The sequence below is a fragment of the Anser brachyrhynchus genome, assembly GCF_964034855.1.
Source record: "Anser brachyrhynchus genome assembly, chromosome: 6".
Classification (NCBI taxonomy): domain Eukaryota; kingdom Metazoa; phylum Chordata; class Aves; order Anseriformes; family Anatidae; genus Anser; species Anser brachyrhynchus.
Window position 1 is genome coordinate 20,206,103 of NC_137700.1, and position 27,790 is coordinate 20,233,892.

General features: G+C 54.2%; 2 protein-coding genes across 10 annotated transcripts in view; both read right to left on the minus strand.

Annotated features, from left to right (window-relative positions):
- Positions 1-17,537, minus strand: part of CDH23 (cadherin related 23) — a 132,579-nt gene extending 115,042 nt beyond the window's left edge. For 2 of the 7 annotated variants that reach the window (XM_080597306.1, XM_080597303.1), the window contains exon 1: positions 941-2,165. In XM_080597306.1, the coding sequence (XP_080453432.1) occupies positions 941-1,097 (157 nt within the window). In that variant the 5' untranslated portion in view covers positions 1,098-2,165. Of the gene's footprint in view, positions 1-940; positions 2,166-6,614; positions 6,693-8,679; positions 8,752-16,004; positions 16,627-17,184 lie in introns of those variants that run through there. The other 5 variants (XM_080597307.1, XM_080597309.1, XM_080597305.1 and 2 more) reach the window with 4 other exon arrangements.
- A 2,667-nt stretch (positions 17,538-20,204) lies between these two features.
- On the minus strand, positions 20,205-27,397 carry SLC29A3 (solute carrier family 29 member 3). 3 transcript variants are annotated; one of them, XM_080597335.1, is made up of 6 exons: positions 27,348-27,397; positions 26,487-26,718; positions 23,627-23,709; positions 23,140-23,366; positions 22,359-22,521; positions 20,205-22,161 (listed from the first exon to the last, which is right to left on the minus strand). In XM_080597335.1, the coding sequence occupies exons 2-6, from the start codon at positions 26,712-26,714 to the stop codon at positions 21,492-21,494; spliced, it is 1,371 nt and encodes a 456-aa protein (XP_080453461.1). In that variant the 5' UTR covers positions 26,715-26,718; positions 27,348-27,397; the 3' UTR covers positions 20,205-21,491. The 3 variants fall into 3 exon arrangements, with proteins under 3 accessions (XP_080453461.1, XP_080453460.1, XP_080453462.1); XM_080597334.1 differs by lacking the exon at positions 27,348-27,397 and adding an exon at positions 27,063-27,323; XM_080597336.1 differs by lacking the exon at positions 27,348-27,397 and adding an exon at positions 26,830-26,964.
- Positions 27,398-27,790: the final 393 nt, after the last annotated feature.

Here is a 27,790-nt window from a genome sequence, read left to right on the forward strand (position 1 = left end):
GCACACGGGCAGGCACGCGCTCCCCCGCGGGGCTGATGGTGGGCACCCGGGGCTGCTCCCAGCAAACGCCAGCCCCGCACAGCTCTCTGCCTGGAAAGCCCAGGGGAATCATCCATCCTACCTTGGACCCCCAGCCTGGATTTATCCTGTGTCCAGACCTCCAGCTAAAAGCAGCCAGCAGAAAGCAAGCTGAGGAGCCGAGGGTCTGCCTGTGCTTGCCAAGCCCCTTTTTCTTACCAGATAAACAGCAACAACACAACCCCACGGCTTTTTACCTTTCTATAACCTTTGCCCCCGGCATTGGTAGCACAGTCTGGACGATGGGATGTTTGCCATGTGGTCCCCAAACTGTGCAGCCAGCCAAAGACCAGCCCCCACCATGCCCTACCCCCTTGTGCTGTGCGCTTACCGCCCACCTGGGGGTCACTGACAAGCAGCAGCATGTTTTTACCATCAACTCAAGCTGATTTGAACAAAAGTTGGCCCCCAGCCCTCTTGCACCACCCTATGCCTTTTATACCCAGCCCACCTTGCATCTGCACCCCAGCAGGGGCTGTTGCAGCTGGGCTGGGGGAGGTCCTGGGTCCGCTGGGCTCTCACCTTCCTCCCACTTGCACCTTCCCTCCTTTGCCTTTTGGGAAGGTTTCTGGCTTTTCTTTGGAGCATTTGTGGAGCTCTTTCAGCACTTAAGTCAGCAGCAAAGTAATACAAAAAAAAAGAGATTTATATATATAAAAGCAGGGACAGTTTTCCTGCTAGCTCAGTGTGGGGAAAGAGCTTGGCACAGCCAGGGCTGCAGAGGAGAGCTGCAAGGCATGGCCAGAGCTGGACATAGCTCTGGAAGGAGCACAGCTGAAGGGAAGGCAGGTGGCATCCTCCGCAAGACCGTTCATGGGTCCCCTTCCCCAAAACGGCACCTTTTTTCATAAAACAGCCCTACCTTGGTGTGCTCCTGCTCTCCCAGCTTCACACCGCCCTCCAGGAGATGCTGCCACGAGGCTTTCGAGCTGTGGCACACCTCCTAAGCTCCCCGTTAGCACCTCGTTAAGGCATGCCCACAAGCCTTCACGACTTTTAACCCCACGGTGCCCGCACATAAAGTGAATTTTCTCTTTTCAGCACCGGCACTGAGCAGGAGGGAGAGGGGCACGACAGCACCCCATGCAACCTCCCCAAAAGCCGCATGCTCTGCTCATGGCTCCATCCCACAGGGCTCAGAGGGACTTTACGCAGTCAGGGTGTCAAAACCAGAGCACCAGAGCTTGTGTCCTTCCAGCTCTGCACCAGGGAAGTGCCACCAGGTCCCCAGCAGATGCCTCCAGCTGCGGGATCAAAGCAGCAGGCAGGGCTTAGATAACCCTATCTCCAGCAGCAGCTTGAGTGGCCCGGCACCCCCAGGGACCTCACCCGGGTGCCAAAGCATCTGCCTGCTCAGGACCTGTGCTGAAAGGATGCCATGGAAGAGATGATTGCCTTGGAAACTGCAGCCAAGTGCAACAGGGAATCCAGGCAATCAGAGGGACACGTCGCCTCCGAGCCACACTCAGTGGGCCACCCCGCTTGCCTGACAGCAAGTCCCTCTTCCTAGCCCCTTGGAAAGCAACCCTCAATCCCAAAAGGCTCGGAGTGTCCACCATGGCTCCTTTTGACAAGCTTGGTGGAGAAACATCTGCATGCTTCAGAGCCCAGTGTGGATTTTCCCAGAAAACCAGCTTTCCTCCCCAGTTCCCTTTGAGAAAAGGGAGCAGCGTGCTCAGTGCTGCCTGCCCTGGGTGGGCTCCAGCTCTCAGAAGTCAGGGCCTGGGTTGTTCTCTGCAGAAATTCAGGCCAGGCTGCCACAAGCCAAAGCTCTCCTTCCTGGCCCCCACTGACATTCCTGCAGTGGCATTTGCAAGTTCACAAACTAGCTGGATTTTTTTTCCCCCAAGCATTCCCACTCTGCTCCCAAAGCAGGAGCTATTTGCAGTGCATTTACCAGCTCAGCAGAAGTTCCACGCAGCAAATGGGGACAGAAGCAAGCTGTAATACCTACTGTCAGTCACCTGCTCAGAAAGCACGGCACCTTCCCTCGGGAGAGGCAGCGGGACCAGGAGCAGAGCGCACAACCTCAGCCCAGCTTTCCTTGCCCAGGAGAGGATGCAGCCGGCTTTGGGGCTGAGCATCCCACCAGGTGCTGGAAGCCTCCTGCCCACTCAGAAGAGAGGATCCCAGCAAGCCAGCGGGGCTGAGAGCTGAGAGCCCCAGCTGCAAGTGCTCTCCTGCCCAGAAATAACTCAGAATCAAACAGCAGCAGCCCTGGCTAGAGCCCCAGGGGAGCCCAGCCTCACACCTGCCAGGCATCCCACGTGCCCTGAGCACCTCTCCTGGCATCTCCCTGTGCTCATGTTGCCCGGGGGTGGCCAAGCCTTGCAACAAAATCCCAGCAGGTTCCCCTTCCATCCTGCATCACTCGACCCCAGCAAGACCTACAGAAGATGCAGGACCTCCAAGTTCACTCCCCTCTCCTAGTCTGAGACCAGGTTGCCCCTGTGACACTTCGACACAGAGAAAGTGGGATTGTGCTCATCCAAATGGCTTTTGTCACGCAGTTTGCCAGGTGCTGAGGCATGAAAGCTTTCACAGAAACTCAGGTGAATCCAAGAGAGGTGGTCATGAGGCTGGTTACAGACCCAATGTGATGGATAATCTTCATTTTCCAAATACTGTCCTGCATATAGCAAACCCATTTTCTGGGCAATTAGACCCCAGCCGCTGCATTTCATGAAGATGGCATTGCTTTTGGAGGGGGGGGACCCCAAGCAGAAGGAGCTGAGCCCCCACAGCTTAGTTTCTTCCACTGCCCACCCCAGGGCGAGCTTTGGGAGCAGCACTGGGGGCGTCCAAGGGTGCCCCATCCTCCCCTCCCCAAATCCCTGCCTCAGGGCAAAACACCAGCTCCTGCCACAAGATATTTAGGTACTGAATGCCCCAAATTCAGCCCCAAAACATTCTCACACCTTTGTGCAACTTCAAGAGGAAAAGCACCACTTGAAACCTGAAGCTCTCCATCTCAGCCCCCACCTCCAGCTTTCCCGCAGGGACAGCAGCAAATACAGACCCCCAGAGCTATAAAAGCCACGACAAATATTTGCCCCGCTGATCTACACCTCCCGAGGAACCCATTCCTACGGTAACACCACCTCCTCGTGATGCTGACGAAGAGTATCCCCTTGCCAGACCTCCGGCACTCCACCGCCGTCAATATCTACGCTGCTCTCCATTACCCACCTCTAAAAGGTGTGGGATTAAACGAAATGGCCCTTGGAATGATTTTGCTTAAGGCAGTCAGTAGCACAATAAAGACAGACAGTCCCTCTCCTGGAAGCTCTCTCTCTCAGGGCTGTTAACCAGCTATTACTTCGGGTGTAAAACACCTCGATTTGGCTACCTGCAGCTGGTGCGGGCTCTCCTGGTGCCCCATTTCCTCCGACGCATTGGTTCAAAGTAGCAGGGGGAGAGTTAAAAAATCAGCAAACCTCTCCCTCTACCTCCACATTCCCATCATCCGTGATGTCCCCAGCATCAGTGCAGCAGCATCTCTCCGTTTGTGCCCCAACCACCCCTTCATCACCCTTCCTCCTCCTCCTCCCCAGGCACCCCCTGCTCTCCCATCCCCAATTCAGTGTCTCTCGCCCTCCTCCTGCTCACGTTCCGTATTCCCCCCGCTCCCCCTCCGCCTATGTGTGTGTTTCATTACTTCTGGGTGAACTAGCTGACTAGAGGGTCAGTCCACCTGAAAATTGCTCTCCCCAGACCTAAATGAAACAGATGGGCATTGATGATGTTTTCAGAGGAATTAATCAGCCCGGACTGGCGGCAGCGCCAGCAGCTCCGTAGTCCCGATCTCGCCTAATGAATTCCGAGCTCTCCGTCTTAATAGCTCCTGACAAGACTAATTTACTCCTGTAAGTGATTAGAGGGGGAATGATCTCTTAATTGTTGCTTAAGATTCCTCTAGGCATTGCACGCAGCGAGCAGGGATGCTCGTTTGGTGCTAGGTGCACCCGAGCCCGGCCACGGGGAGGCAAGGAGAGGGCTGGAAGGAGGCACCCGGAGCTGGCTCAGCACCAAAGGGCCTCACTCTGCACACAGATGGCTGAGCCCTCCCTCCTGCCAATGACACCAGCACCCGGTGCACGGAGCGCTGGGGATGCTGCGGGCAGCAGGGATGCTGCAGGAGGGTACCAGGACCCGAGGGGGAGCTTCAGACCTTGCTCAGCGCACTGCAATCAACTTTTTAAATTATTTTTATCTGTAGTTTCACTTCTAAGACCTCAAGAATCCATGTTATTTCTAGAATAAAGGTGCCACGCACAGTTCTACTACTTGCACTGCAGCTGGGACACGAGAAAGGTGCTGCCAGATGATGCCTTTCCTGAGTTAATATGCCTAACTCTGACAGCATCTACCAGCAGCAGGGAAAACCAACAACAGCAACACCGAGAAAAAAAAAAAAAAACAACAAATATTGTTTGTCAACAGTTTCAAGGCTGACATTTCCCTCCAGTGCATCTGGGAACCAAATCCCAGAGCGCCAATATTCTTAAGAGTGAATTTCATTTCAGTACAGAGTCATACAAAGTTTAGGGAAAAAAATAAAATCAAGCCCCAAAGTAATTCCAGGAATGATTTTATTCACACAATATCTCACTGAGAAGTAGACTGTCAGAAACCTTCCCCCATTTTCCACCAAAATAGAAGTTCAGTCCAATTCCCATAAGGTATTTCAAGCTCAAGTACTTCAAGAGCTGTGTGCTTGGTCAGGAAGCATTTCCATTAAGCTGTTTCCAACTAGCTCTCACTCCTACATCTGCACAGCTGCTTTCTTCCCAAGGACTTCCTCTGGGGCAAATTCAGCACTAAGTGTATTTGCTGAGGATGCCGGCAATCGGGGGCAGAGAGCACAAGGGGGGAAGGAAAGGAGCCAGGTAGGAAATGACCTGTATGGGATGGCTGTAGAGGGGCTTGAGAAATAACACGGGTGCAAGCCACAGGCAGGGGAAAAAGTTAAAAAAAATAAATCAGAAAACATTCCCACTAAATTCCTTCCTTCCTTTACATTGCTTGTAGCTTGCTTTCTGCAGTAACGTGAGTAAAGTCACCCCAGCAGCAGCTCTGAGTGGTGTTTGGCATTGCAAATAAACCTGAGCATCGCTGCAGGGCCGAGCTCCCCAGGCAGCCTGCTGCTGCTCCGCCAGGCCTTTTCCTCAAGATGCTCCTTGCACGGACCTCAGCAGTCAGGAGCATCTCTCCAAAACCAGCCAGCAAGACTCCAGGCCCTGCCTACTCGCTCAGACACCACCCCAAACCCTGCAAAAGATGCAGTCGAGGGGAAGGTCAAGATGAGACAGACGCCTCTTGGCACTGCTGCACATGATGGTTGAGCCAAAGGAGCACTAGAGGAGACTCCTCCAGCCCCTGAGAGCTCTGGTGACAATCTGGGCACAGCACGAGCAGTCTGTTGAGGCTACCACGCAACTGCATGGCCAGAGAAAGCAGGAGGTGGAGGTGGAAGCACATGAGAAGGGGCCTCCATCACCTCCTGGCCGCCCTCCGCTGCTGCTCACGAGGGCTCACAATCGATTCCTCCAGCATTAAAAGCCAGTCATGAGCCCTGATTGAAGAGCACAAGTTTAATGGACTGAGAGCCTGGAAAGAGGCCGAGAACGACCAGGTCGATTTCTGCATTTACTACAAACCAATCACCAGCTAAATAAAGAAATAAAAATAAGCTACACCTGTCAATCAGAAGAAAACCAAGATTTATTATTATTTTTTTTTTTTGCATCCAAGGGCACCAACACATGCATGGATGTGCACCACGACCCTGCACACACTCCCAGGTCCCTGACAGCATATTCCAGCAGCTCCATGCTCAGGTATTTGCAGGAGGAAAGGGAAAGCAGGTGCTGGGAGCAGGGTAGCATCTCAGCACCAGCCTGAGCATGTGGAGAACGGACCAGAGCCAGGGGCACTGATCTGTCCCTGGTGGTCACCACCTGCTGCAGGGCCACCGTGAGCTGTCCCAAAAGGACAAATGCACTAGGGCTGTCTTCCCTCCCCTCCAAAAGCTCTCCCAGCATGCTCAATTATGATCTGTTTCTGGAGATCCTGCTCCCATCCCTGTGCCCTGGGTGCATCAGGAGCCTGCTGCCACCCAGGACCGAGCTGCAGCAGCAGGTCCCACGGCACCGGGGTAACAGGCCTAGGCCAACGGGGAAAACACCAAAACACCTCTCCCCACAGCACATGGGGTAATTCACCCAGCAACTAACAGCCGCAAAAGGAAGAAATCAGCTTAATCTTCCCACCTGCCGAGCATTTCGAAAGGTACTGTTCCTAGTGTGGAGAAGACCAAACCAAAAGCACTCCATGGCAGGTATACGTCCTCCTCCCATCCCACTTGGGCACAAAGGCAGCCAGAAAGGACAAGCCAGAACTTCAGCTAGCAGTCTGAACCCACAGGCCAAAACAGTCCCAAATGATCAAGTTGAATTGCTATTTTCTTATTTATTTTTAAAAGCCTTGCCCAGCGTGGTGTTGGCAGGACCATCCCGCTGGTGCACAACACTTACCCACAGGGGTGTCCTCGTTGATCAGCAGGTAGGTGTCGAAGAAGTAGTTTATGAAGTAGGGCAGCCGGTTGCCCCAGCCTGGGAAGAGGACAAAAAATTAGGTGTTTTTTTAGTGGCCTTGCAAGGGCAGGAGAAGCTCAGGGCAGAGAGGGGGATCAGGCACCGCTGGGCACAGGGATGGTGAGGGGTGCCCCCAAAACAACCCCAAACCCAGCTGAAGAAGGGCAGGGATGGCTCCTACAGAAGCCACGACCTTTCTTTTTTTAGTGTTTTCCTTGGCAGGGTGGAGGCAGAGGGGGACCGAGAGCATCAATTATTGTTTTAGCGGGTGATTAATACCTTGCTTTGCTCCCACGGCTGAGAGCCTTTCGCCTTGTCAGCCATCCCCGCGAAGCCTCACGCAACTCCCTCCCTTCTCCCGTGGCACAATCGCCTTTCCCTCTAATTGCCTCCTTTCACCTTTAATAACCAGGCTCGCTTATTTCTGCTCCCTATTTCAGGCAGCTGGAGGAGCGGGAGCGCAGCCCCCATGCTACCGCCTCGTTAGGGACACGTAGAAAGAGGCAAGAGGAGGTCTTAGCCCATACACCCTGTGCCTGGTTGGGTTATTTGGAACTAATGGCATCTCGGGAGGCTTCGGGGCTTGCTTGCATCTGCTGGCCATCACAGGGCCAGCAGCTTCTGATGGGGCCAGGCGGCACCAAGCAGCCCTTCCCATAGGGGGCTCCTTTCTGCACGCTGCTGAGCTTCAAAACGCATGTCTTAATATTAGCAGTATACCAAAAATAAGTTAAATCTTCCAAATCCAGCCACATCAGGCAGCGGTACGCATTTAAAAGGCCAGCGTCTGAGCACACAGGGGCTGTGTGCTGGAGCAAGGCTGGCACACGAGCTGCTGGAGGAGGCAGGAGCTCGCGAGGAAGAGCAAGGCTGTCACCTCCCACCCCAGGGGGCACCAGCAGGCTCCAAGGGATCACCATGAGTGTGGGTTTAGAGGATAGCACCTGACGTGGTTTCACAAGCCACCAAGCTGCCTTGTCCCCCCTAGCAGAGGAGTGACAGGGCAGCTAGCTGCCGAGGCTACACGCGATGCCCCACGGCACGGCAGGGAGGCTGACTGCGCCTGTCACTCAGGGCTAATGGCGTGCACCAAGCACTTCATCAGCCTGCCAATCTGGGAAGCCATCCTGCGGCTCTGGGAGGGGAGAAAAATGCCTTTATCCCAAAGGGCACGGTGCTATCGAAGGGACACACGTTTATCAGCAAGCGCCACGCCAGCAACCCCCCCCCCCCCCAGCAGCTGGGGCTTTGGCCCCTTCGTGCAAACAGCCCAATTTCCACGGAGCTTTTAGGTTTTGTGCCTGTGCACCCCGCCACACACCAAAACCCAGCCCAAGGGGCACATCTGTGACACCGGGAGGCTCTTGTCCCAACAAGCACTTGTCCCAGAGGTGGCCAGGCTCAGCCCTGGGGTACCCCGCCAGAAACACAGGCACCAAAGAGCGAGAGCATCCGTCACAGCCCTGTCTCTGCATGCCCTGCGCTCTCCTGCGAGCTGGTACTTGCTCCAGCTGGAATTACAGGAGAGCTTGAGCGGCTCGGAGAGGAGTTATTTCCCGCATGGCATATATTACAGTGTCGTTCAGGTAATCATTTTGCTGTTGAAAGCACAGGGAGAGTCCTGCCACGTGTTACAGTAATACCTCTGCTGTTAAACAGCTAACGAGCCTCTGGCTTACGTCCTCGCCTTTTGTCTGCTCCCTCTGACTGCCTGCAGGTTTTAGTTGCATGAGGTGACCGAATACCGTGCCTGCCACCACGTCCTCCACCAGATGTGACCTCTTGAACCCACACCTGGAAGTTACCAAGGTTTTCCCACTCGGATGCACCAGGAGCATCTGCTGGGGCCACCAGCACATCCTGATCCTCTTCCTCCTCCTCTCCCATCCCACCTGCCCTCTTCCAGGAGGGGTCTGGCCGGCGTTCGGCAGGTCTGCCCAAAAAAGCAGCCAGTGCACATCCTGGATGCCGAGCACGGCAGGTACCAGCCACGAGCCTTACTTACCCAGAGGGACCAGCTCCAGGGCCAGGAGGCACAGCAGAAGGTTGCTGGCAGCAGCGGGACGCCTCATGGTTCCTGTCAAAGGAGAAACTCAGCATCAAGCCCGGACACCAAAAATATTATCCGTCCTCCCCAAAGCGGGCTGAGGGACGCAGTCCTGCCCCAGCTGGCCCATTAGACACATTGACATTTTGTTAAAGCTTGGCTTTTCTCAGGACGCTTCACTGAGGAACCCCAAGGCACATCAGGGAAGCCAAGGAGCCGAACAGTTGCACCCCCACTGCTCGCTCGGCTCCTTTGCATTCCCTCTACCCACAGCCACAGCTCCAGAGCGGGGCTCGATGATGCCCTGAAGGGCCACCACTGCTTTCCCCTTCCCTGCAGTCCCAACTTTGGGCGCTAAATCAAACCAGGATTAACCCAGCCAGAGGACGCCACACCTGCTTCTCAGCCAGACACTTAGCATGCTTTATGCTCCCTTTCCAAAGCACGTTCACCCATCCCCTGCAGGGGATAAGCCACGGGGATATAAAACAGCCTTCCTCATCCTGCTGGGGAGCCCCCAGCCCAGCCCCAGCGCTGCGGGAAGGGGCGGATGCTCCTCCAGGAGCCTCGGAGTAATAGCTAGAGGTATTTTATTTTTACTGATAGATGTGTCAGAGAAGACAGTTCATAACAACTCTGTCACCATTTCCCCAGAAAAGGCCTTAAATTCTAATTTCTTCAGCTATTTTACAGCGGGAGAACCTTCAGGAGGAGAAGGGATGCATGCAGGTAGGAATAACAGCAGGTTGCATTTTTGGGGCACCTTTAGGGAATTCAGCACAAGCCTGGGAAGATATCTGGGGTCAGCACTGCTCAACTTTTAGGATCAGTGTGCTGAACTCCCCCAGAAAACTTGAAGGTCCACAACACAGGCAGGGCAAGAGAATTCAAGCTGCCACCCCCAATGCGCCCGAATTATGCGTGCTCAAAGCATCAAGCCCCTCTGCACTGTGCAGGGCAGGAATGCCACCGAGGAAAGCACTAACTTTCTCCTAAAGCAGCACCTCTATAAGCCCAAGTGAACAGAAACATTATTTCCCACCTTCACAGACCATGATTAAAAAGCAACAGGGCAGTGGAAAAACAATTTGTGCGATGCAGAAATAAAGGCGGTTGACAGCATCCCTTTCGAGTGTCATGATAAATCTAAATATTGTATATTCCAAGTCAGTCACTTCATTATGTAAGTAATTGCCTGAAATGTCATTTTGATTTTTGTCTGTCTTCATTAACAGTGCAGCTCTTCACTGGCTCTCGGAGACGGTTCACTCGAATATTGCAAATTTAGGAGCGGTTTTGAGAAGTCTCGGGGGAGAACTTTAAAATTGTGACTAAGAGCATATTAAATTGCACCTTGTGCCTGAAAGAGGCTCTTTGTAGGGAGCCTTCGGAGCAGCATGCAGCATAATAATGTCCCTGGGCAAGTTGTCTCTAGGAACTTAACCGTGGTCTCCTGGCTGCCAAGGCACTAACGCTGAACCAGAGACTTCCCAACCGGTCCCCGAGGCACGGGAGGCAGCAGACAGCGCCGTATTAAACGGTGACGGATGCGAGCCAGAGGAGCCTCTACAGCTCTGCAGGCAACTGCTTTAGGAGTCGGGGGCTTGGAGGTTTAGGAAGCGGCTCAAAACCAGCAGAGCTTTTTAATCCCACCTGTCCCAGATGCCTCCTTCACTAGGAAATGCCACGTTTAGGGGTGCGGCGATGCTGCACAAACGGCACCCACCACATTTAGGAGTGCAGTTAGCACGTACAAACTGCAGGAAGCACCAAGCACAGGACACCACCGTGGCCTTTCTGCATGCTGGTTCATGGACAGACCAAATAATTGATGAAATCACGGAATAATCTCTGTTGGAACAGACCTTGAGGGTCACCAAACCCAACCATCAGCCCAACATCCACACATCTCACCTCATCTCTCCCTTCTGAGGCCCCCAAGAGGTGTTGGGAGCTGCTTCTCCTTCAGCTCTGGAGGTCTGCACCTCTGAGACAGACCCTGCAGAAGGTCCCCGTGCCAATAACACGTCCACCAGGAGGATCCCACCCGCCTGGCTAGGAGGAGCAGCCACCAACCACCGCATGCTCCGCACCGAGCTACTCTGTGCAAAGCTGGCAGCCACGCACCCAGAGCCCGCCAGCATCTCTCCTCCAAGAAATATGGACGGGAGCAGAGACGTGCTGGGGCTGTGCATCACTCCCGGGGTGCTCGAGCGTCGCCTTCCAGGCTGTGCACCTGTACCGGTTATTTTTACACACACTGCTGGGGGGGCTCACATAGCAAAGCAGTTTGCACGCACACAAAACACCCGTAATTGCTTCTGTCGGAGCAGCAGCGGCTGCGCCACGCTGCCAGAGATGCTCTCACATTCGAGCTGCTGGTGTTCCCAAGCAGCCCCCAGCCCCTTTCCCCCCACCTGGTCCCCTCTCCCCGAGCCATCGCCGCAGTATCTGCGCCTCGAATTTATCATGGCAGCCTCCCCATTAGCTCCGCTCTGGTCCAGGAGCATAAAGGAGAAATGAGAGTGTAAATCAAAGCGCCTCCCCCATGTCTTTTTCATGCAAGGAAAAAAGGTACACGGGTTCTCTGCTCCTTCCCCAGAAGCATCTTCTCTGGGGACACAGAGCAAACAACGGCTCTGCCCCATGGCTGGTCCACAAAAATCAGCATTCAGCACTGCCCCACCAAGAGCATCTGCTCCTAGATGGACTCAAACCCCCCCGAGATGCTCCATGAATCCCATCACACATGGGGCACTGAGCCGTGAGGGTCACCACCAAACACGTATGGGAGAATCACCTCCTAAAACCCACTGCAGAGCCGTGGTGGAGTCTGGGGGAATCCCCCACAAGCACCAGCACCAAGCCCTCCACCCCAATCCACCACCACACATCCCAGCCTCTCCATCCTGCCATTCCCCCAGCCACAAGCACTGCCAAGAATCCACTTTTTTATTTAATTCCTTATGACTTCTTAGCTAGGTCTCTACAATAACTAGGATTCAAAAGGTGGGGAAAAAAAAAGTTAAATTTTTTTTTCCCTCCATGTATTGGCATGAGCAATACACAAATCATAATTCCTAAAAATAACAAATTGCAGAACAGGGTAATCAGGAGTAAATTGATATTGATAAATAAGCTTTTCTTCCACGCAGTAGGTGGTTTATTTTAATCTAATGAGTTTTATATTTTCTGAGCTTTCAGATTCCATGATGAAGAGCCGTCTGCGCTAGAATTACGAAGCACTCTGAAATATTGTAATTTTATGGCTCATTTTGTCAGGACTCTTGAAAATGAGATTTGTTCCCAGTGAAAAAACTTGCCCTTTTTTATTCTATTCCCCGCGGCGAGGGGAAAAATTCCCCTGTTAAATAAACATGGGCCAGCACATTCGTGTGCACCTCGGCGGGGAGGGTGGGCACCCAGAGCAGGGAGCACAGCCGCACGTTGGGAGAGAGACTCAGGATGCTGCCTGCTTTCCTCTCTGAGCCCAGAGAAAAGCTTCCCACATTTACACCAGTTCAATCCTCTCTCGAAACAAGGAAAGGAGTTGAAGTGTTTGTTGTGAGCTGCCAGAAAATGTTTGTTTTTCCGATAGGAAAAAAGCATTAGCTGCAAGACAACGTGAGCTTATCGGATAACCAAAGGCTCCGGTCCAAAAGAAAACATCCCATTTGAGCAGAAACGTCTGGACTTCAGTCTGGCCTAGAAAACTTTGTCCCACTTGGAAGGGAAACGAGTTCTCCAAGTGCCATAAAACAATCCCAATAACCCCACAGCTCTGTACAAGCAGCAGGCTTCAGCTGAGATAATCCTACAGAAAGTCATCTAGGAACAGAGTTGTGGGTCTGAGCACCAGTTGTACCTGCAATATCAATATCAGGCAGTATTAAATCACCCCGGGGTCTTTGGGAAGGGACACATCCCCTGCTGCAGCATCCTTCCATGGTGAAGGCACCACCTCTCTTGGGTCAATGGAAGATGCCTGATTTTTTTATTTTTATTTTTGGCTAGGGCAGCTCTGAGCCTGCAGATCCAGTTGCTACGATGCCTGGGGTGACTAGCAACCATTTTCCATCACAAAACCTCTCCTAGGCTGGAGCAGCCCAAGCAGGGGGTAAGGAGACCAAGCCGCCAGGCTCCCCAACAAGGAGCCAAGGTGATGGAGATGGAGCCACCAAGGAGCAGATGGTGCCAGCATGGAAAGGGAAGGTGGAAAAACAGCCATAAACAGAGATTGGCAGAGACAGGTAGAGACACCCTACTTAAGGGAAAAAAATTATGATAAGCCCTTAGCCTCAAGTGCTGCCATACCAGACACCAAAGGCAGGAGGAGCAGGATGAAAATTGAAGGTGTCCAGCACAGCTGGAGCTGCTCTGATTAGGGGCAGCTCAGCACCTGTCTGTCCAAGCCTTTGCAAGAACCCAGCCATGGCTGAGCACCCGTTAAGGTGCCCAGTCCCTGTCCTGCATGCCCTCCTCAGAGCTGCAGCTCCCCATGCACCACCATCCCCTTATTTCCACCAGGAAACCCCTTTCCCTGGTGATTTTATGCCCCAAAGGACACCTTTCTCCCCCGAAGGGTATGCATGTGATGCAATGGCTAGAGTGGGGCAAAGCAATTCAGACTCCGGATGCAAAAAGCCTTGCTGAAAGCCATGGGACCACAAAACAGTAGAAACCAGGCAGAAACACCATTCCAGCCCCTAGTGATCAGTGAGCCCTGGGTAATATTCCAGATATCTGCAAGACTTGGATGAGCCTCGTGGAAAGCACTGGGACTCCCCAGCTCAGCTGCACGGCCCATGAGCTGAAATAAGATCCCGGAGCAGCGTGAGCACAAAAGCATGAATTTTAAATATTTGTAGGTCTTGGGCCACAAAAGTCCCAAACTAACCCTTGTCCTCCTGCAGCGTTATTGAGGATGTTACTAGAGGAAGCAGGATGCTATAGGGAGAGAAGTTCTAGGACACACACTTTCAACTATTTGTGCTCAGACCCCAAGCAAGCATTTAGTCTGAAAACAAACCTCCAGAAAAATTTGGAGAGCGCACAGCCCATGCCCAAGCAAACGCTCCTGCAGAGCGGGGCTGCAAGCAGCTGGGATGCTTTCCACCCTAACGAGAGGCCACAGCCCATCAGCAAGTCAGTCCCACAGCCTAATTTACAAAGAATCAGTGCTCAAGACCAGCTGTGCCAAACATTTCAGAAACTTGATAAATTCAGCCCTTTTAAGACATCCTTGCCACCCCGGCTGCTCCGGGGGAAGTTCTCCCTCTTTCTCTGCCCATCCCCATCAGGATGGCAGGGAAGCTGTCAGACCTCAGGCTGTGTACCAGTTGGGAGTAGCAGAAGCCATTCCCGGTGTTACCACCCCCTTATTTTTGGGTACAGCCCCCAGGGGGGACAAGTAACTTCCCTGAGCACCGCCTGGGTGCCCTTCCAGCCTGGCTCCACAGCTCCTGCTTCTTGTGAGCATTGTTTCTCTCACTTATCACCAAAAAAAAAAAAAAAAGTGAGAATATCAATTTTTACAGTTGCCCATAAAGAGAATGTTTTACAACTCGATCCTAAAGCACCACATCGTGCTCTGATGACACGCTCTCGACTCCGTGCCGCAAAGCGCACAGCGTGCCCTCCGAAACCAGAGCATGGGGCTGGGGAGGGAGGGGGCGGCAAAGCAGAAAAAAATCCGATTGCAAAGGGATTTCCTCCCCAGGGGAAGGGGGAGAGGCAACATTCAAACTCCCTCCCTCATCACCCGCCTGGATTTTGACAAAAGCAGCTTTCCCATGGGGATGGCACACGGAATAAAGCGTGCTCCGTCTCTCTCCTGCACCGGCCAGTGCACAATGTGCTGGGGACATCATGGGCACCCCCACATCTGCCCTGTCACCAGGAGGGCTTTGGGGGCCTCACAGCACAGAAAAACACAATCAAACGACACCAAAAAAACACCAGCACGGAAAACTTCCTATTCCAGCACAACGCCCCAGCAAAATAAATAAATAAATAAAAGAGGCAGCTCAGGGAGGTGGCAGTGGTTGGCACGAGGGGGCTGGCAGCACCATTGTGGGTTTTCTTTGGCAGGTCTTTACTACCAGCACCATGGATTTTTGTATTTGCCCAATTAAATGCCAGTAACGAAGCCCCACAGCTGTATTTTAATTGTGACTGGGCACAGGCTGTTATTTACCTCCCTGGAGTATCCCCAACCTTCGGTGTTGGATCGGAACAAGAGGTTCGGTGCTGGGCTGATCAAATCAGGGAAAAGCTGTCCCTGCCTCACAACCTGAGCCCTCCTAACGAAGCCCTAAGTCCGTCAGTTAAAAGGGAGGTTAATGTAATTTAGCTGGCCGTTTTTAACAGGGAGCAGACTGCGCTCTTGAAGTTTGAGGATTTTCTTTAAATAAAAGCCGCAGCCGGCTCGAAGCTGGAGATGCCTGACCAGCACCAAGCTGGATGTGCACAGGGGTCAGCTTTTGAGGTGGCCAGGGAAGGATTTATTTAAATAAAAGAGGACTGCCCAGCTTTGTCAGAGATTAATGAAAAGATGAGCAAGCAAAGGAGTAGGGGGAAAAAAATCTTAAATAAACCATTTTCTCAAGAAATAACAAGAAACTGCTTGGGGCGAGTTCAGCGCTTTGAAAAGCTGTTTTCCCGTTTAATATGGATTTTGGAGAGGATTAAAGAAATCTCCTTCCTTCCAATTGAGCCCTGCTTGGCCACTGCCAGCCCCGAGCACCTCTCGGAGGCGGCTGCAGCCCGGCTTTAACTCCAGCCTCCCGCACACTCCCGCACTCGCTGCCTTTTGTACAAGTTCAGCCCGGGAAAGTTTACAGCTTTTTCCTCCTCCTTTAATCCAGGCTCGAAATCATAAAGCAGGGAGAGGGATAAAGGGCTGGGGAGGGGGTTGCTTTGTGGTCTGGGGTCAGACCAGCAGCCACAAGCCCATTTATTTTTTGCCCAAAGGGAGGAGAACTGAATGCTCTGGCTCCTGCCATGGAGAGCACGGCTCTGGATCCTCCCTAGCTCCTCTCTCCCAGCCACCCCCCCCCCCCCCAAAAAAAAAAATATATATATATAATATCTATATATAACAATAACGGTGAGGATGCTCACCCCAAACAAGTTGTCCCCTCGGCAGAAGCAAAGCAAAGATGCCGGGGGAGGGATAAGGGGGCTCAAAGCCGGGGAAAAAAAAGGGGGGGGGGGACAGCCCCGCGCATCCCTCCCGTGCAAACCCACGCGGTGCCCACGCAGCCCGGCGGGGGGGACATTACCTGTGGCGGGGCGCTGCCCTTGGGGACATCACCTGTGGCGGGGGCCGGTCCCAGAGCCAGCCCTGAGCCCCCCCCCGGCCGCCAGCCGCGCCGCCGAGCGAGCCCAGGCAGCAGCAGCAGGAGGAGGAGGAAGAGGAGGAGGAGGAGGAAGGGGTGGGCAGGAGCCCGAGCGGCGCAGCGGAGGCTGGCGCAGCGCCCCTCGCCCAGGTAAGGGGGAGTTGCGCCCCCCCACCCCGGGCAGCCTGCCCCAAAGCCCCTGCTCAGCACCCCCAGGGGCTGGGGACCACGCTCAGCCCCCCGGGGGCGCGGGGTCCGGCTGGAAAGGGCCCACCCCTGCCTCTTGCCAAGAAACTTCAGCCCGGGGAGCGTCAAGTTTTGAGCCGGCCCCCTTGTCTCAGCCCTTTGGGTGCCGTTTCCCCGTGCTGGCAGGCCGGGGAGCGGGGCATAAATCATACATGAGCGGCAACGCGACACGGGCAGCGCAGCGGTTGTTGTTCCTCTCCCTTGGGTGCCTCGGTTTCTAACACGGTGTTCTCGGCACGGAGCTAGCAATACGCGCCTCCAACCCTTCGTGCCAGAAGTCCCCGCTGACCCCACGAGTGACCACGGTGCACCCGTGGCCTCGCAAGCATCTGGGTAGGGACAGGAGGAGCGACGCGACCCCAGTGGGATTCGGGTTGCACCCCTGTCCCCTCCCCACGGAGGGGCTGGTTGTTACCCCGGTGTGCTCACAGTCAGCGCAGCTCCTGCTCACCCAGGGCCCTGCACTGAGAGGAGCATCAGCCTTCAGCAGGATATTTGTCCCTAAAAGCCAGAGGAAGAGCAGGTGGCTTCCCCACACCTCATCTCTATCCTCAGCCTGATCCCCACAGGACATCACGGGGCAGATCCCTGTCTCCAGCCCGAGCCCTCCCTACAAAGACCCTAAAGACAGCAGCCAAATTCACCACTTTCACCCCATTCCTCATTTTTTTTTTTTGGAAGCAACAGAGCCCCATAAACCCCGCCTGAAACAAGGCAGCCCCCCAAATGGACAGGGCTTTGGGGCCATACAAAAACCCACAGCCACCCCCAACTCAGGGGACCTCACCCCAATACCCCACCTTGAGCAGCTCCTAATTAAAACCCTAAGTAAGCTTTTTCCATCCCTGAAACCCCTCGTGGAGCCACACACACTCACCTGCACATCCCTCCTTCTGGAGCTGCAGCGGGCAAACCCCTCGGCAGGAGCAGGAGGGGATAATTAAACCCTTGCCTCTCCTGCACAGCTTCTGCTAATTATGCAATTACCTCGGCTCCTCCACCGATCGATTTGGGTTGGGCAGGGGGCTGCTCCCATGCCCCCACAGCCATGGGGAGCCCTTGGGATTTGGGAGCCCCCCCAGAGTGCACATAGCACGCAGCAGAGCCAGCCCTGCACCAGGCAGGCTGCAGCACCCATGGGGGTTAAAGAGAAGTCCCTGAGGTGCAGCTCACTAAGAAATAATGTCTTCACATCATGCCTGGGTTTGCTCTCAGGTTAACGTGCCTATTTAAATAAAGCACATCTCTCCCCTGCTTAATTCTCACCCCGTTCCTAAATGCCGCAGCCCTCAGCCTGCCACCCCGCTCGCACCCGGACCAGTTTTTTTTTGCTGGACTTCAGCAAATTTGCAGAATTAATTTGTGCAAGACTCGCAGTGTTTTTTTTGTTTTTTTTTGTGACCACCTGTGCAATGCTGCTGAGCACAGGGCTGACAGAGAAGCGTTTTTCTGGTGGGAAATTAATTTCCAGGTCCATTTCCCACGGACTTTGAAGGCCAATATTAGGATCCTGATTTTTTTTTTACGGGTTTGTGGGTGAAAGGCTGATGAGGAATCTGAGCAAAGCGATGAGGTGGCTGGTGTTTTTTCCCTCTGAAAAGAGCTGAAAGGACAGCTGATTTCTTTATTTTTCCTTTAAAAGTAGAGAATCAGTGGATTCAAATTGCAAGTTTATAGGGTGATAGCTTATTCTGAGGGGGAAGGAAACGTCTGAAGACGGTGGGCTGCGCGCAAGCCCACTTACTGTGCCTCTCTCCATCGGCTGCCACCTCCAGCTTCGGGAAGAGCCACACTTGGGGAAAAAGTGAGGGGATTCATTCCCCAGGAGATTATCGCGACAGGAGGCAGAGCTGGGCCCCTTGTCCCCCTGGGGACAGCCTGCGGGGCACCACGAGCACCCCTCCCTCTCCCAGCCCCGAGCCCAGCCGGTTTCTGCTCCCTTTTCCATCCTGCTCGGCGCAGGCAGAGGGGAAGGTGCCATCTACAGGCACAGCACCCACACAGCACCCTCCTGCTTGCTTTCTGCCTTCCCGGCCCTCTGCCCCGCTCTGCTCTGCCCCTTGCCCCGCATTTCGGGCCGTCCTGGCCGAGCTGGCACCCCTGCAAATGAAGAAGGCAAGCAAGGGAAATGAGAAAGAGGAGAAAAATGAGTACGTAACACCCAATGAAGTCTCCTTGATGTGACTACTGGACAGCAAGAGGTGGCTCTTGACTACTGAAGTGAAGGTGCATGGAAATACTACACGGGTTTGGCACGGAGATGCTGGCACTTGGGCTGCTGCTGCTCGATCCTAGAAACAAAATCACAGAATCACAGAAACACAAGGTTGGAAAGGACATACAAGATCATCTCGTCCAACCAAATGACAAAAAGTGATGCCTGCAGGTCTCCAAGGTGGTGCATTTAAAGCAGGAGCCACGTCCTAGGGATGAAGATCCAACCCCGCGTTGCCCCAGGGAAGAAAAAAGGCACGGCCAAGACACTGGGCATACTCAGGGCTCGTGGAGCATCCTGCGTGGAGCTCGTTCCCATTTCCAACCTCTTCTGCTTCGTATTAAAAGCATTCATCAAAGCGGGTGGCACATCTCGTGCGGCTGAGCACCAGGAGCGGTGCAGGGAGAATTAGGGGAGAAACTTTCCGGGCGCGGTTTGTTCTCCCCGTGCAGCCCGGCAGAGCACAAGCCGGTCTAATCACAAGCTACAGTCCTTCGCCATCTGCTTGGAGCCTAATTACAAATGCAGGAAAATAATGTGCCTTACAATTGCACCAGTAAATGCTGTAAATGATTTAAATGCATGCATATGTTCCCTGCAGAATTCAGCATGCATCTGCGGCTCCTTCTCCTCGCATTAGGCTCACAAATCAAGGGAAAAAATACCCAGATCTGACGAACAGAACGTCCCTAGGACGGTGATTTTTATCCCTCTTTCTTCCCCCCTGCTGGAATGGCAAACGGGGCTTTTTTGTAACAATTCATTCGACAGCGTTTTCCTCGCTTCCATTTAAAAAAACTGTTGAGCGCTGCCGTGTAAATATAGTACAAATTACCCCATAAAGCACGCAGAAGGAGCACGGCAGCCGGGCAAGCCTGCAGCTGGCTGGCGCTGTTTCAAAGCGGAGCTGTTTGGGGCACAGAGCTCGCCCACGGGGTCCCGGACCCCCAAATTTCCATCCCCAACCCCCCCCCCCCCAGCTCAGCTTCCATCCACCTTGCTCCTGGCACTGCAGCTGCCTCTGCTTTGGCCCCAGCATCCCAGGAAAACGCTGAAAGGATGGCTCCTGCCCCAAAACGCGTGCGGCCAAGAGGCAGCAGCGCTCCTCTTCTGTCCCTCGCCAAGGCGACGCTGGAGGGCAGCGAGGTGGGTTCAAAGATGCTCCCACCTGCCAAATGCTGGCAGCGCCGTGCCAAAAGCCCCCCGCGCCTTGAAGGCTGGTGTTACAGATGGAGAGCTGGCAGGGAGCAGCAGCCCGACCCCGCAGGGCGCTCTGCGGAGCGGGGACAGCCCACGCAAGGCTTTGGATATGAGAAAGTCGCTCACAGCCCTCGTGAGATGGGCAGCACGCCCTAACGCACGGTCCCTTGCCTCTCAGAGCACAAGGGTTTGCTTTGAGGCCCCTAAGGGGCACAAGCCCTTGTGCTCTGAGAGGCTCTGGAAGCAGGGAGGAGCTGACATCTCCACGAGGACAGACAGGGCACAAAAGAGGTCGGGCATAGGCTGGGTTATTTCTTCTGGGCAGAAGCTGCGACAGATGCAGCTCCTCCGCTCGCTGCCCTTTCATCCACCCCCCTCTCCCTACCAGCTTCCCAGTGTTAGTTTTCTGCCTTCAAGGCAACAGCAAAAGACCCGAGAGCATCACCTGCACGTTTCCCAAAACACTGCTCCAGCCACCAGCATTTACACAGTATCAAGAATTAACTTTATTAGCGACAGTACCAGACCATCAAGTGCTGTCTCGAGAGGTATTCGGTCACTTCCCTCTGTAACATCACAGGGAGGACGAGCAGAGCAGCCCGTAATTAGCAGGACCTCATAACCTGGTACCGGGCAGTTCAGGAACCAGCCCAGCACGACACCTCTCCCCATAAAACCCCACCGAGGCCACCTGAAGCTGAAGACATGAATATTTGAGATGCCACCTGCAGGTGCTCAGCCCTGGGTATTTCCACCTCAGAAACGATTTCACACCTGCAGACAAGAAGCAACTTGCACCCAGAGCAAGTCAGTGTCCAACCAGGGAAATATTAAAGCCATCACCAGTGCTTGTGCACTGCAGAGCCTCTGTGTGCAAAGCTGTGGGCCGTACAGCTTAGCCTCTGTACCACGTGCCCTGTAAATTTTCCACCCGTGTCAGGATTTTATGATTTAAAAAAATAAAATCACCCGAAGCTGCACATGCATCACCCAGGAGCCCAAATGATGCCGAGAGTATCGCACTGAAGGCGCAACATCACGCTTCGTCTCTGTAAGTGGCCTGGGGTTAAACCCAGTGGGCTACAAAGAAAGTAAAAGAGATCCGTTCCTCTTCCAGTAATTCTAGTCACCAAGTCTTACAGGAAGGGTTTTCCACAGATATTCCCCCCCGAGGCAGCAGCTGCAACGCCAAGCTATGCCATTGCCTCCTTGCTCACTGCTTCCCCTCTCCCAGACCATAAATTTGAGAAAATAAATATAACAATTGTGTGTAGCCCGGGCTGCACTTGCACAGAGCGGTTTAAATGACTTTGAAGCCCTCTGGGTACCCCAGCACCTCACCCCCCGGAGGCATTTGGGGTCCTCCTGCGGGAATTAACCAATTCACAGCTGCACCCCGCAGCACGGGAAGTCCAACAGCCACGGGCTGATCTCAGCTGGAACAACTCAAGCAAGCAGAAGTGCAAGTGAGGAAGTTGCCCTCACACACGCCAGGAATTCCCTTTCCTCAGGGAAATCCCCCCGAAACGATGCCCTGCTGCTCCCTGCCCTCCGAGCTCCCTTGGGACCTCGAGGGCTGCAAGATCTTTGGTCTCATGCTGCCGCCAGGCTTTTATGCAGCAAGCCGCCATTTCCCAGGGGGCATTTTAAGGAGGGAGAGGTCTCTTTGGCCACTCGGGTGTCCCTGCTGCGTCCCTGAGCTCGGGGCTTTTTGGTCCATTGGTTTTGGTCCCCAGCTTGTCCTCGGGGGGCTCCGGGGACACGCTGCTCTAGATGAGGTGCACGATGAGCACAGAGCACGCGGAGCCCAGGGCCAGCCCCAGCACCAGGTACAACGTCATCACCACCCCCGCTGCCTCGGCCAGCTCCTTCGGCACGATCTTGGGGCCGTAGACGATGGCCAGCGTGCCCAGGTAGCCGTTGCTGAGCCCCAGCAGCGCCGTGAAGGCCACCGGGTAGGCGTCGCGGGCGAAGAGCACCGTCTGGATGTGAGCCCGGGGCTGGTAGTTGCTGAGGATGAAGAGGGGGAGGAAGATGGTCCTGAGGAGGACCAGGGCGGGCAGCAGCTTGCTGTTGGGGCCTGGCGCCTGGATCCAGGCGGTGATCTGCCGCCCGCACCAGTCGGCAAAGTTGTACAGGAGGAAGCTGGTGAGGGGCACAAAGTACTTGGTGCTCCACGGGCTCCCTGAGGTCTTGTGGACGGACTCGATGTTGGAGGAGAGGGATGGGAAGATGATGATGGAGACAAAGAAGACGTAGAAGAGGCAGGAGCCCAGGGCAGCCGTCTTGCGCAGGATGGGGCGCAGCGGGGGGACGCCGGGGCGGCCGGGCAGCAGCACGCTGCTCGTGGTGCCTCCCGGCTCTGCCTCGTCCCCCACGGGGTCACCAGGCAGCACGGTGGCTGGGGACGGGCTCTCCTGGTGGCTTCTCAAGTAATATCTGAAAAAAAGAGAGGAGGGAGGTCGTGAGCCTCATGCAAAGTCATACAGGTGCTGGAAATCTGGGAGGAGCGCACGTCAGCATCCTCTTCTCCCACCCCGGGGACGGGAAAAAACAACAAAAGAAAACAAAACCAGTTTGTGGTTTTGGTCGGATGGCGACATCCCGTGGGTGCTACCACCAAGCCCAGCCCATACCTGGAGTACTGCAGGCGGGGCAGCAGGAGGTAGACCATGATGCAGACGACGATGAAGATGTCGGCGGTGAGGAAGTAAGCCAGGGCGCTGTCAGTCACATCGGCCGCCGCCGCCAGGTCGACGAGGGACGCGATGGCGCTGAGCGTGCCGCCCATGGCCTGACCTGACAGATAGACATTTGTGGGGCACAAAGCAGCGGGTCCAAACCATGCCCCAAGGCTGGAGGGGGCTCCACAAAATCTGGCAAGGCACTGGAGCACCAGGCAGGCACTGCCATGGTTCCCCTGCTCCTTAAAACACTCCTTTCTTGGCCCCGGGAAATGGAGATGGAGACGTTCTTCTATTTTTTCCCTTTCCTCTTGGCTTCTCAGCCATCCTACTGCACATTCATAACGCCTCCTTCCCCCCTTTTCCCTGCAGGGAACAAATTACAGCTCGAGCCATGGCTGCTCGGGGGGATGTTCCCCCCAGGGACAGGGATGGTGAGGGTCTGTCTCTGCCGAGCCCCCAGCGCTGAGCTTTTAGGGTATTTACAGAAATGAGAGTGCCGGCTCATGTGACCCGTTGTGCTTCTCGTTCAGCAACTTCCCTTTAGTTCAGCCTGCAAGTTTTGTGCCTTTTTTTTTTTTTAAAGCAAAGTTAAGTTTCTAAAATAAACACCGCGTGATGCAGGGAGGGGGAAAAAAAAAAACAACAAACCAGCAACCCAAGGGGACCCAGGAGCATGATCCCACCAGGATGCCCACGCAGGAGGAACCCTCCAGTGCTTGGGGACACGAACCTGAGATCAGTGCCTGCGAGTTCCTCATGGGGAAGCGGCTGCTCAGGCCCAGGATGCTGCTGGTGAAGACGGTGGAGGCGCCGCTGACCACCACCACGCAGGCGAGGGTGAGGCCGAAGAAGAGGGGGGTCCAGGCTGATGTGTCGACCTTCACCAGCACCGTGATCACCAGGAAGACGGAGAGCATGACGAAGAGCGAGGCCAGGATGCGGACGCTGGCGGGCACCCTGGGGACGGCAAGGAGGAACGGCATCCTTCCAAACCCACCCCAAACCCACCTTTTGCTGTTGCCTCCCCATTTTATAACCGTAACGTGACGCAGAGAGCATCTCCTCTGCTGTGAGAAGGAGCAAATTGCATTTAAAGTAAAGAAAATGAAGGGTAAAGGGAGATAATTAATCGTTTGAGCAACTACTCGTTGCTCGGGCTCACTTTTGGGGCAGAAAGGAGGAGGAGGGGAGGGGGAAGGTGCCCACCCCACACCTACTTGTTGACCAGCAGGAAGTTTCCAACCAGGCACAGCACTGAGGGCACGGTGGAAGCGATGGAGATGTAACTCTCAAAATAGTCCTGCCAGGAAAAAGGGGGGAAATAAATGGTCAGAGAGAAACATTTTCAAGCAGAGGGACGTGATTTTCCCTCCTGGCCTCCCACTCTGAAAGAGGCTGAGGCTCAGTGGACATTCACCTCACGGCCTCATGCATCATTTGGGAAAACAGGCTGGAGCACGAGTCAATACCACCAGGCTGGTCACGGCCAGTGGAGAAGATGGACACAGAAAGCAATAAACCACAGCAAAAAGTGAGATTTCCATGCCAAGACTGCATTTTCAACCCACTTTACACATCACGCTGTTAAAACCCCGTCCGCTCCATCCTCCTTAAGGTCCCTAAAACCCCTTTTTTCCCCCAGGAGTCCCAGCCTGCAGGCGGGACGATGTTTGCAGGGAGGACAACCTACATAGGAGACCCCAAATGAGATCCTCCCCGGGCCCCCAGCAGCCACATCCGGGGGGAATCCGGCACCTTTGCTCTCCCCGCCACAGGTTTTCCTGCAGCTTTGCGCTGTAGTCTCTTAATCAGTTTGCAAGCATGTTAATTTGTTCTTCCCCATCAAGGGCTTTACTGAAAGCAACAAGAAATGTAATAACTGCTCCTGGAGGGGCTGCATATGCAGAGACAAACACCTGCAGCTACTGCATCAGCTTGGGGAAAAGCAGCAGGATCCGAGCTCCGCAGCCACGCACCAAATTAAGGGAGAACAGACAAAGCGACCTGCTAAAACTAAGCCTTATTTACCAGCCTACCTAAAAAAAAAAAAAAAAAAAAATCAAAAAAACATGGATATTTAGTACACTTTCAAGTTAATTTTCTTTTTGAGGTGTGTGTGGGGGGAACAAAGCTTTAGAGAGCTTTCCACCAAGCAGAAGTATATCCATTTTTAAACCACTTGCTGTTTAAACCACTTAGTGTATACATTTTTAAACAACTCGGTGTTGCCCCAAATCCCAATTTGCAAGCTCAGAAACCAGCAAGGTTACCTTGTACCACTGAGGAGCAGCGAGCACCAGAGCATCGCCGCGCCCAGCGGACGGGAGCACAGCGCACCGGGACGTGTTGGGCTGGAATCACAAACCACCTGCAAGCTTTAAGTCCTTGCCATGGCCAGATTGCTTCCCTCGGCAGAAATGGGGGCTGATGGCATTATTTTTGATGAGACTCAACCACCACGGAAGACCCAGGTTGCTCTGCACTGAAGGAATTAAAAATCCTCACGCTCAGCAGCATCCCATACACATTTGGACACGGACACATCACCAAGGAAGAAAACAAACTTGACCATGCCCTTACTCCAATTAAAGCACCAGGGGACAAAAAAAAAAATGTGGAAAGAGGAAAAACATCTTTTTCAACAAAGAAATGGCTGATCCAATCAAGGGTACCTTCAAAACTAGCACAGTTTGTTTGTGCTAAGCTATTTCTGAGCAGGAAATACTGGAAGCTAAGTGCTGCGATTCCCAGAGAAATCCACCTGTGGGATGCACCTTCAGAAACACAGCAACAAAACTTTAAGCAGAAGGAAAAAATCCAACAAAAAGCAGCCAGAATCAGCAATAACCACCTACTTTACTTGAAAACAGCTGCTGCAAACCTCACCTCCTGGGGGTGCGATGGGGAGGAAGGAGCGTCCCCTTCGCACCCTGCTCCGAGCGTTAAAATCAGCCCAGCTCCGGATGCTGGTCAGAAAGCACGGAGGAAACGTGGGCATTACATCCAGCTCTGCCCTCGTTAATAAAAAATGTGCCCAAACCACCTGGACAAGCTGGGCAGCAGGAGGGCTGGCTGTGGGCTCATGACGCCGACGCTTTTTCCAGCCACAAAGAAATGGCATCACCCAGTGCAACGAGCGCGAGGAGGCAAAGGGAGGCCACACGGCCCGGGCAGGGTTGATTTTGGGTGGCTCCTGGGTGGTTGAGTCTCAGGGACGATTCTCTGGCCAGCAGCTGGATCTCAAGATGGCAAAACTCTGAAAATAAAACTGATTTTGGGTGCTTGCGGCACCGGGGGTGGCTTTTCTGGTCTCCAAAGGGAACAAGCAGCGAGGACAAGGAGGAGCAAAGGAAGGTTTTTGGGGGGAGAAAAAGTGCTTTGTGACCCCCTTGCTAGCAAGCCTGCTGACCGCTGGCTGGCACATCCAGATCTCTGTCCTGTATGCCAGCAGCCAGAAGTTTATGGCTGCAGGAGATGCTCCGGTCACACCTGCCAGACCTTGAAGGAGAAACCGTAAAACATGTCGGGGGAGCAAGACATTGCAAACCCCACACTCCTGTAAAACCCTGCCACCGTGGCTGCCATCACCTCCAAACAGCCAGTGCAAGGAAGAAAACACTTAAAATGTGTTCAGTGCCCCGCCAGGAGTTCAGAGCAAGTCAGCACCGAGCTGCGAGCCCGGCCCTCTCGGAGCTGGCTGGGGAAGCACAGGAGCACAGAGTGCAAGAAACGCACAGAAGGAAAAATCATCCTAAGAACTACAGGCTTGCTTACGGGCCAGACTAAATGTTTTTTTTAATGCGCCATAAATTCGTGCCCTAGTACTTTGAACACAGGTAAGGGTCAGGCCACAAACTACTACAACTTTTAATTATTTTTCTTGCAGATATTTGTGCTCCCCCAATAAATCCCCGCCCTAGGCTGGCAGCACACAAAACCCCAGAGGATGCTCACCCACCTGCTGGGGAGGCGGAGGGAAAAGGAGCGAGTTAAGGTGGAAAGTGGCTGTTTTGGCCCTAAACACCCAAGGGTAGCTGCTCCTTTGGGCACGCCGACCTGCAGCGGCCACGCACTCACCCGCAGGTCCGAGGGCGCCTGTCCCGCCTGCTCCGAGCAGTTCTGCAGCTTGTACACCCAGTAGTGCTTGGCGGTGATGAAAAAATTCCAGGGCAGCAGGGACCCGATGCCCAGCAGGAAAAAAATCACGTAAGCCCCATTGGAGTGGTCGCCTGGCTTTCGCCCGCCGGGAGGCTCCTCCAGCAGGGGCTCATCGTCTGGGGGAAAGGTGCTGGCTGCCGGCTGCATGGTGCTGCAAGACAACCCCAAACAGGCTGTTAGGGTGCGAGGGTGGTTAGTTATTGGGACAAGGCAACTTGAGGAGCTGAATGGGGTCAGGACAGGGTGCAGGACCCCATAAAACCTGGGAGAGGTGCGGTGGGGTCAGGCGGGTGCAGCAGCATAGCAGTGGAGGTGATCATTAACCAGCCCCGTGGCCTTACGCTCACTTTCCCCCTTGCAAAGCAGGAACCCTCCGCCCCTACAAGGACAAAACCCCATAAATAACAACCCGGGAGCACCCAGCCCTTTGCACCGAGACCCCCAAAGCAAGCTTCGCAAGCGCCCTGAAACCCACCAGGAGGGCTTGTGACCCACCCCAGCATCTCCCCGAGGCTCCTGCACACCCGGTCCCCCAGCGGCAGGCTTTGGGGGCAGGTTTGAGAAGGAAAGGGACAGCCCCAAACCCCGCTGAGCACCACCCGCTGAGCACCACCCTCCCCCGGGTGGAGGCCGGGCTGAGGCCAAAATGCCGGAAATGGGGGATTTTGCAGGAAAAAAGCCACCCAAAAAAAACAGAAAATCCAAGCTGTGGATGGGGTGGGAAGAACCCGGCGACCCTACATCCCGCCCCGCAGCCCTACCGCCCCCCGCCCCACTCACCCGAGCCGAGCCGAGCCGAGCCGGGCCGAAGCTCCGCCCACTCGGAGGCGTGGTCCCGCCCCCAATTAGCACCGCCCCAATTAACCCCACCCCCAGTTAGCCCCGCCCCTTTATTTTTCCTCTTCCCTCCCCTTTTCCCCTCTACCCCCCCCATATCCCTCCCCTTTCCCCTCACTTCTTCCACTTTTTCCCACACTTAAAAAAAAAAAAAACACTTTTTTCCTCTTTTTTTTCTCATTCTTCATAAAACCCTTTTTTTCCTCCCCCATCCCCCATTTTTTTTTTTAATTCTGAAGCCCCTTCAGGCCAGCCAGCAGCATGGCCCCGCAGCCGTTAGTCAGAAACTTACCAAAATTATCCCCACGCCACCATTATCTTTAGTTTTTTTTACTTTCCTGGGGCTTGAATTTTGGGGAAAAGGTTGAGCACACCCTCCCCTCCTT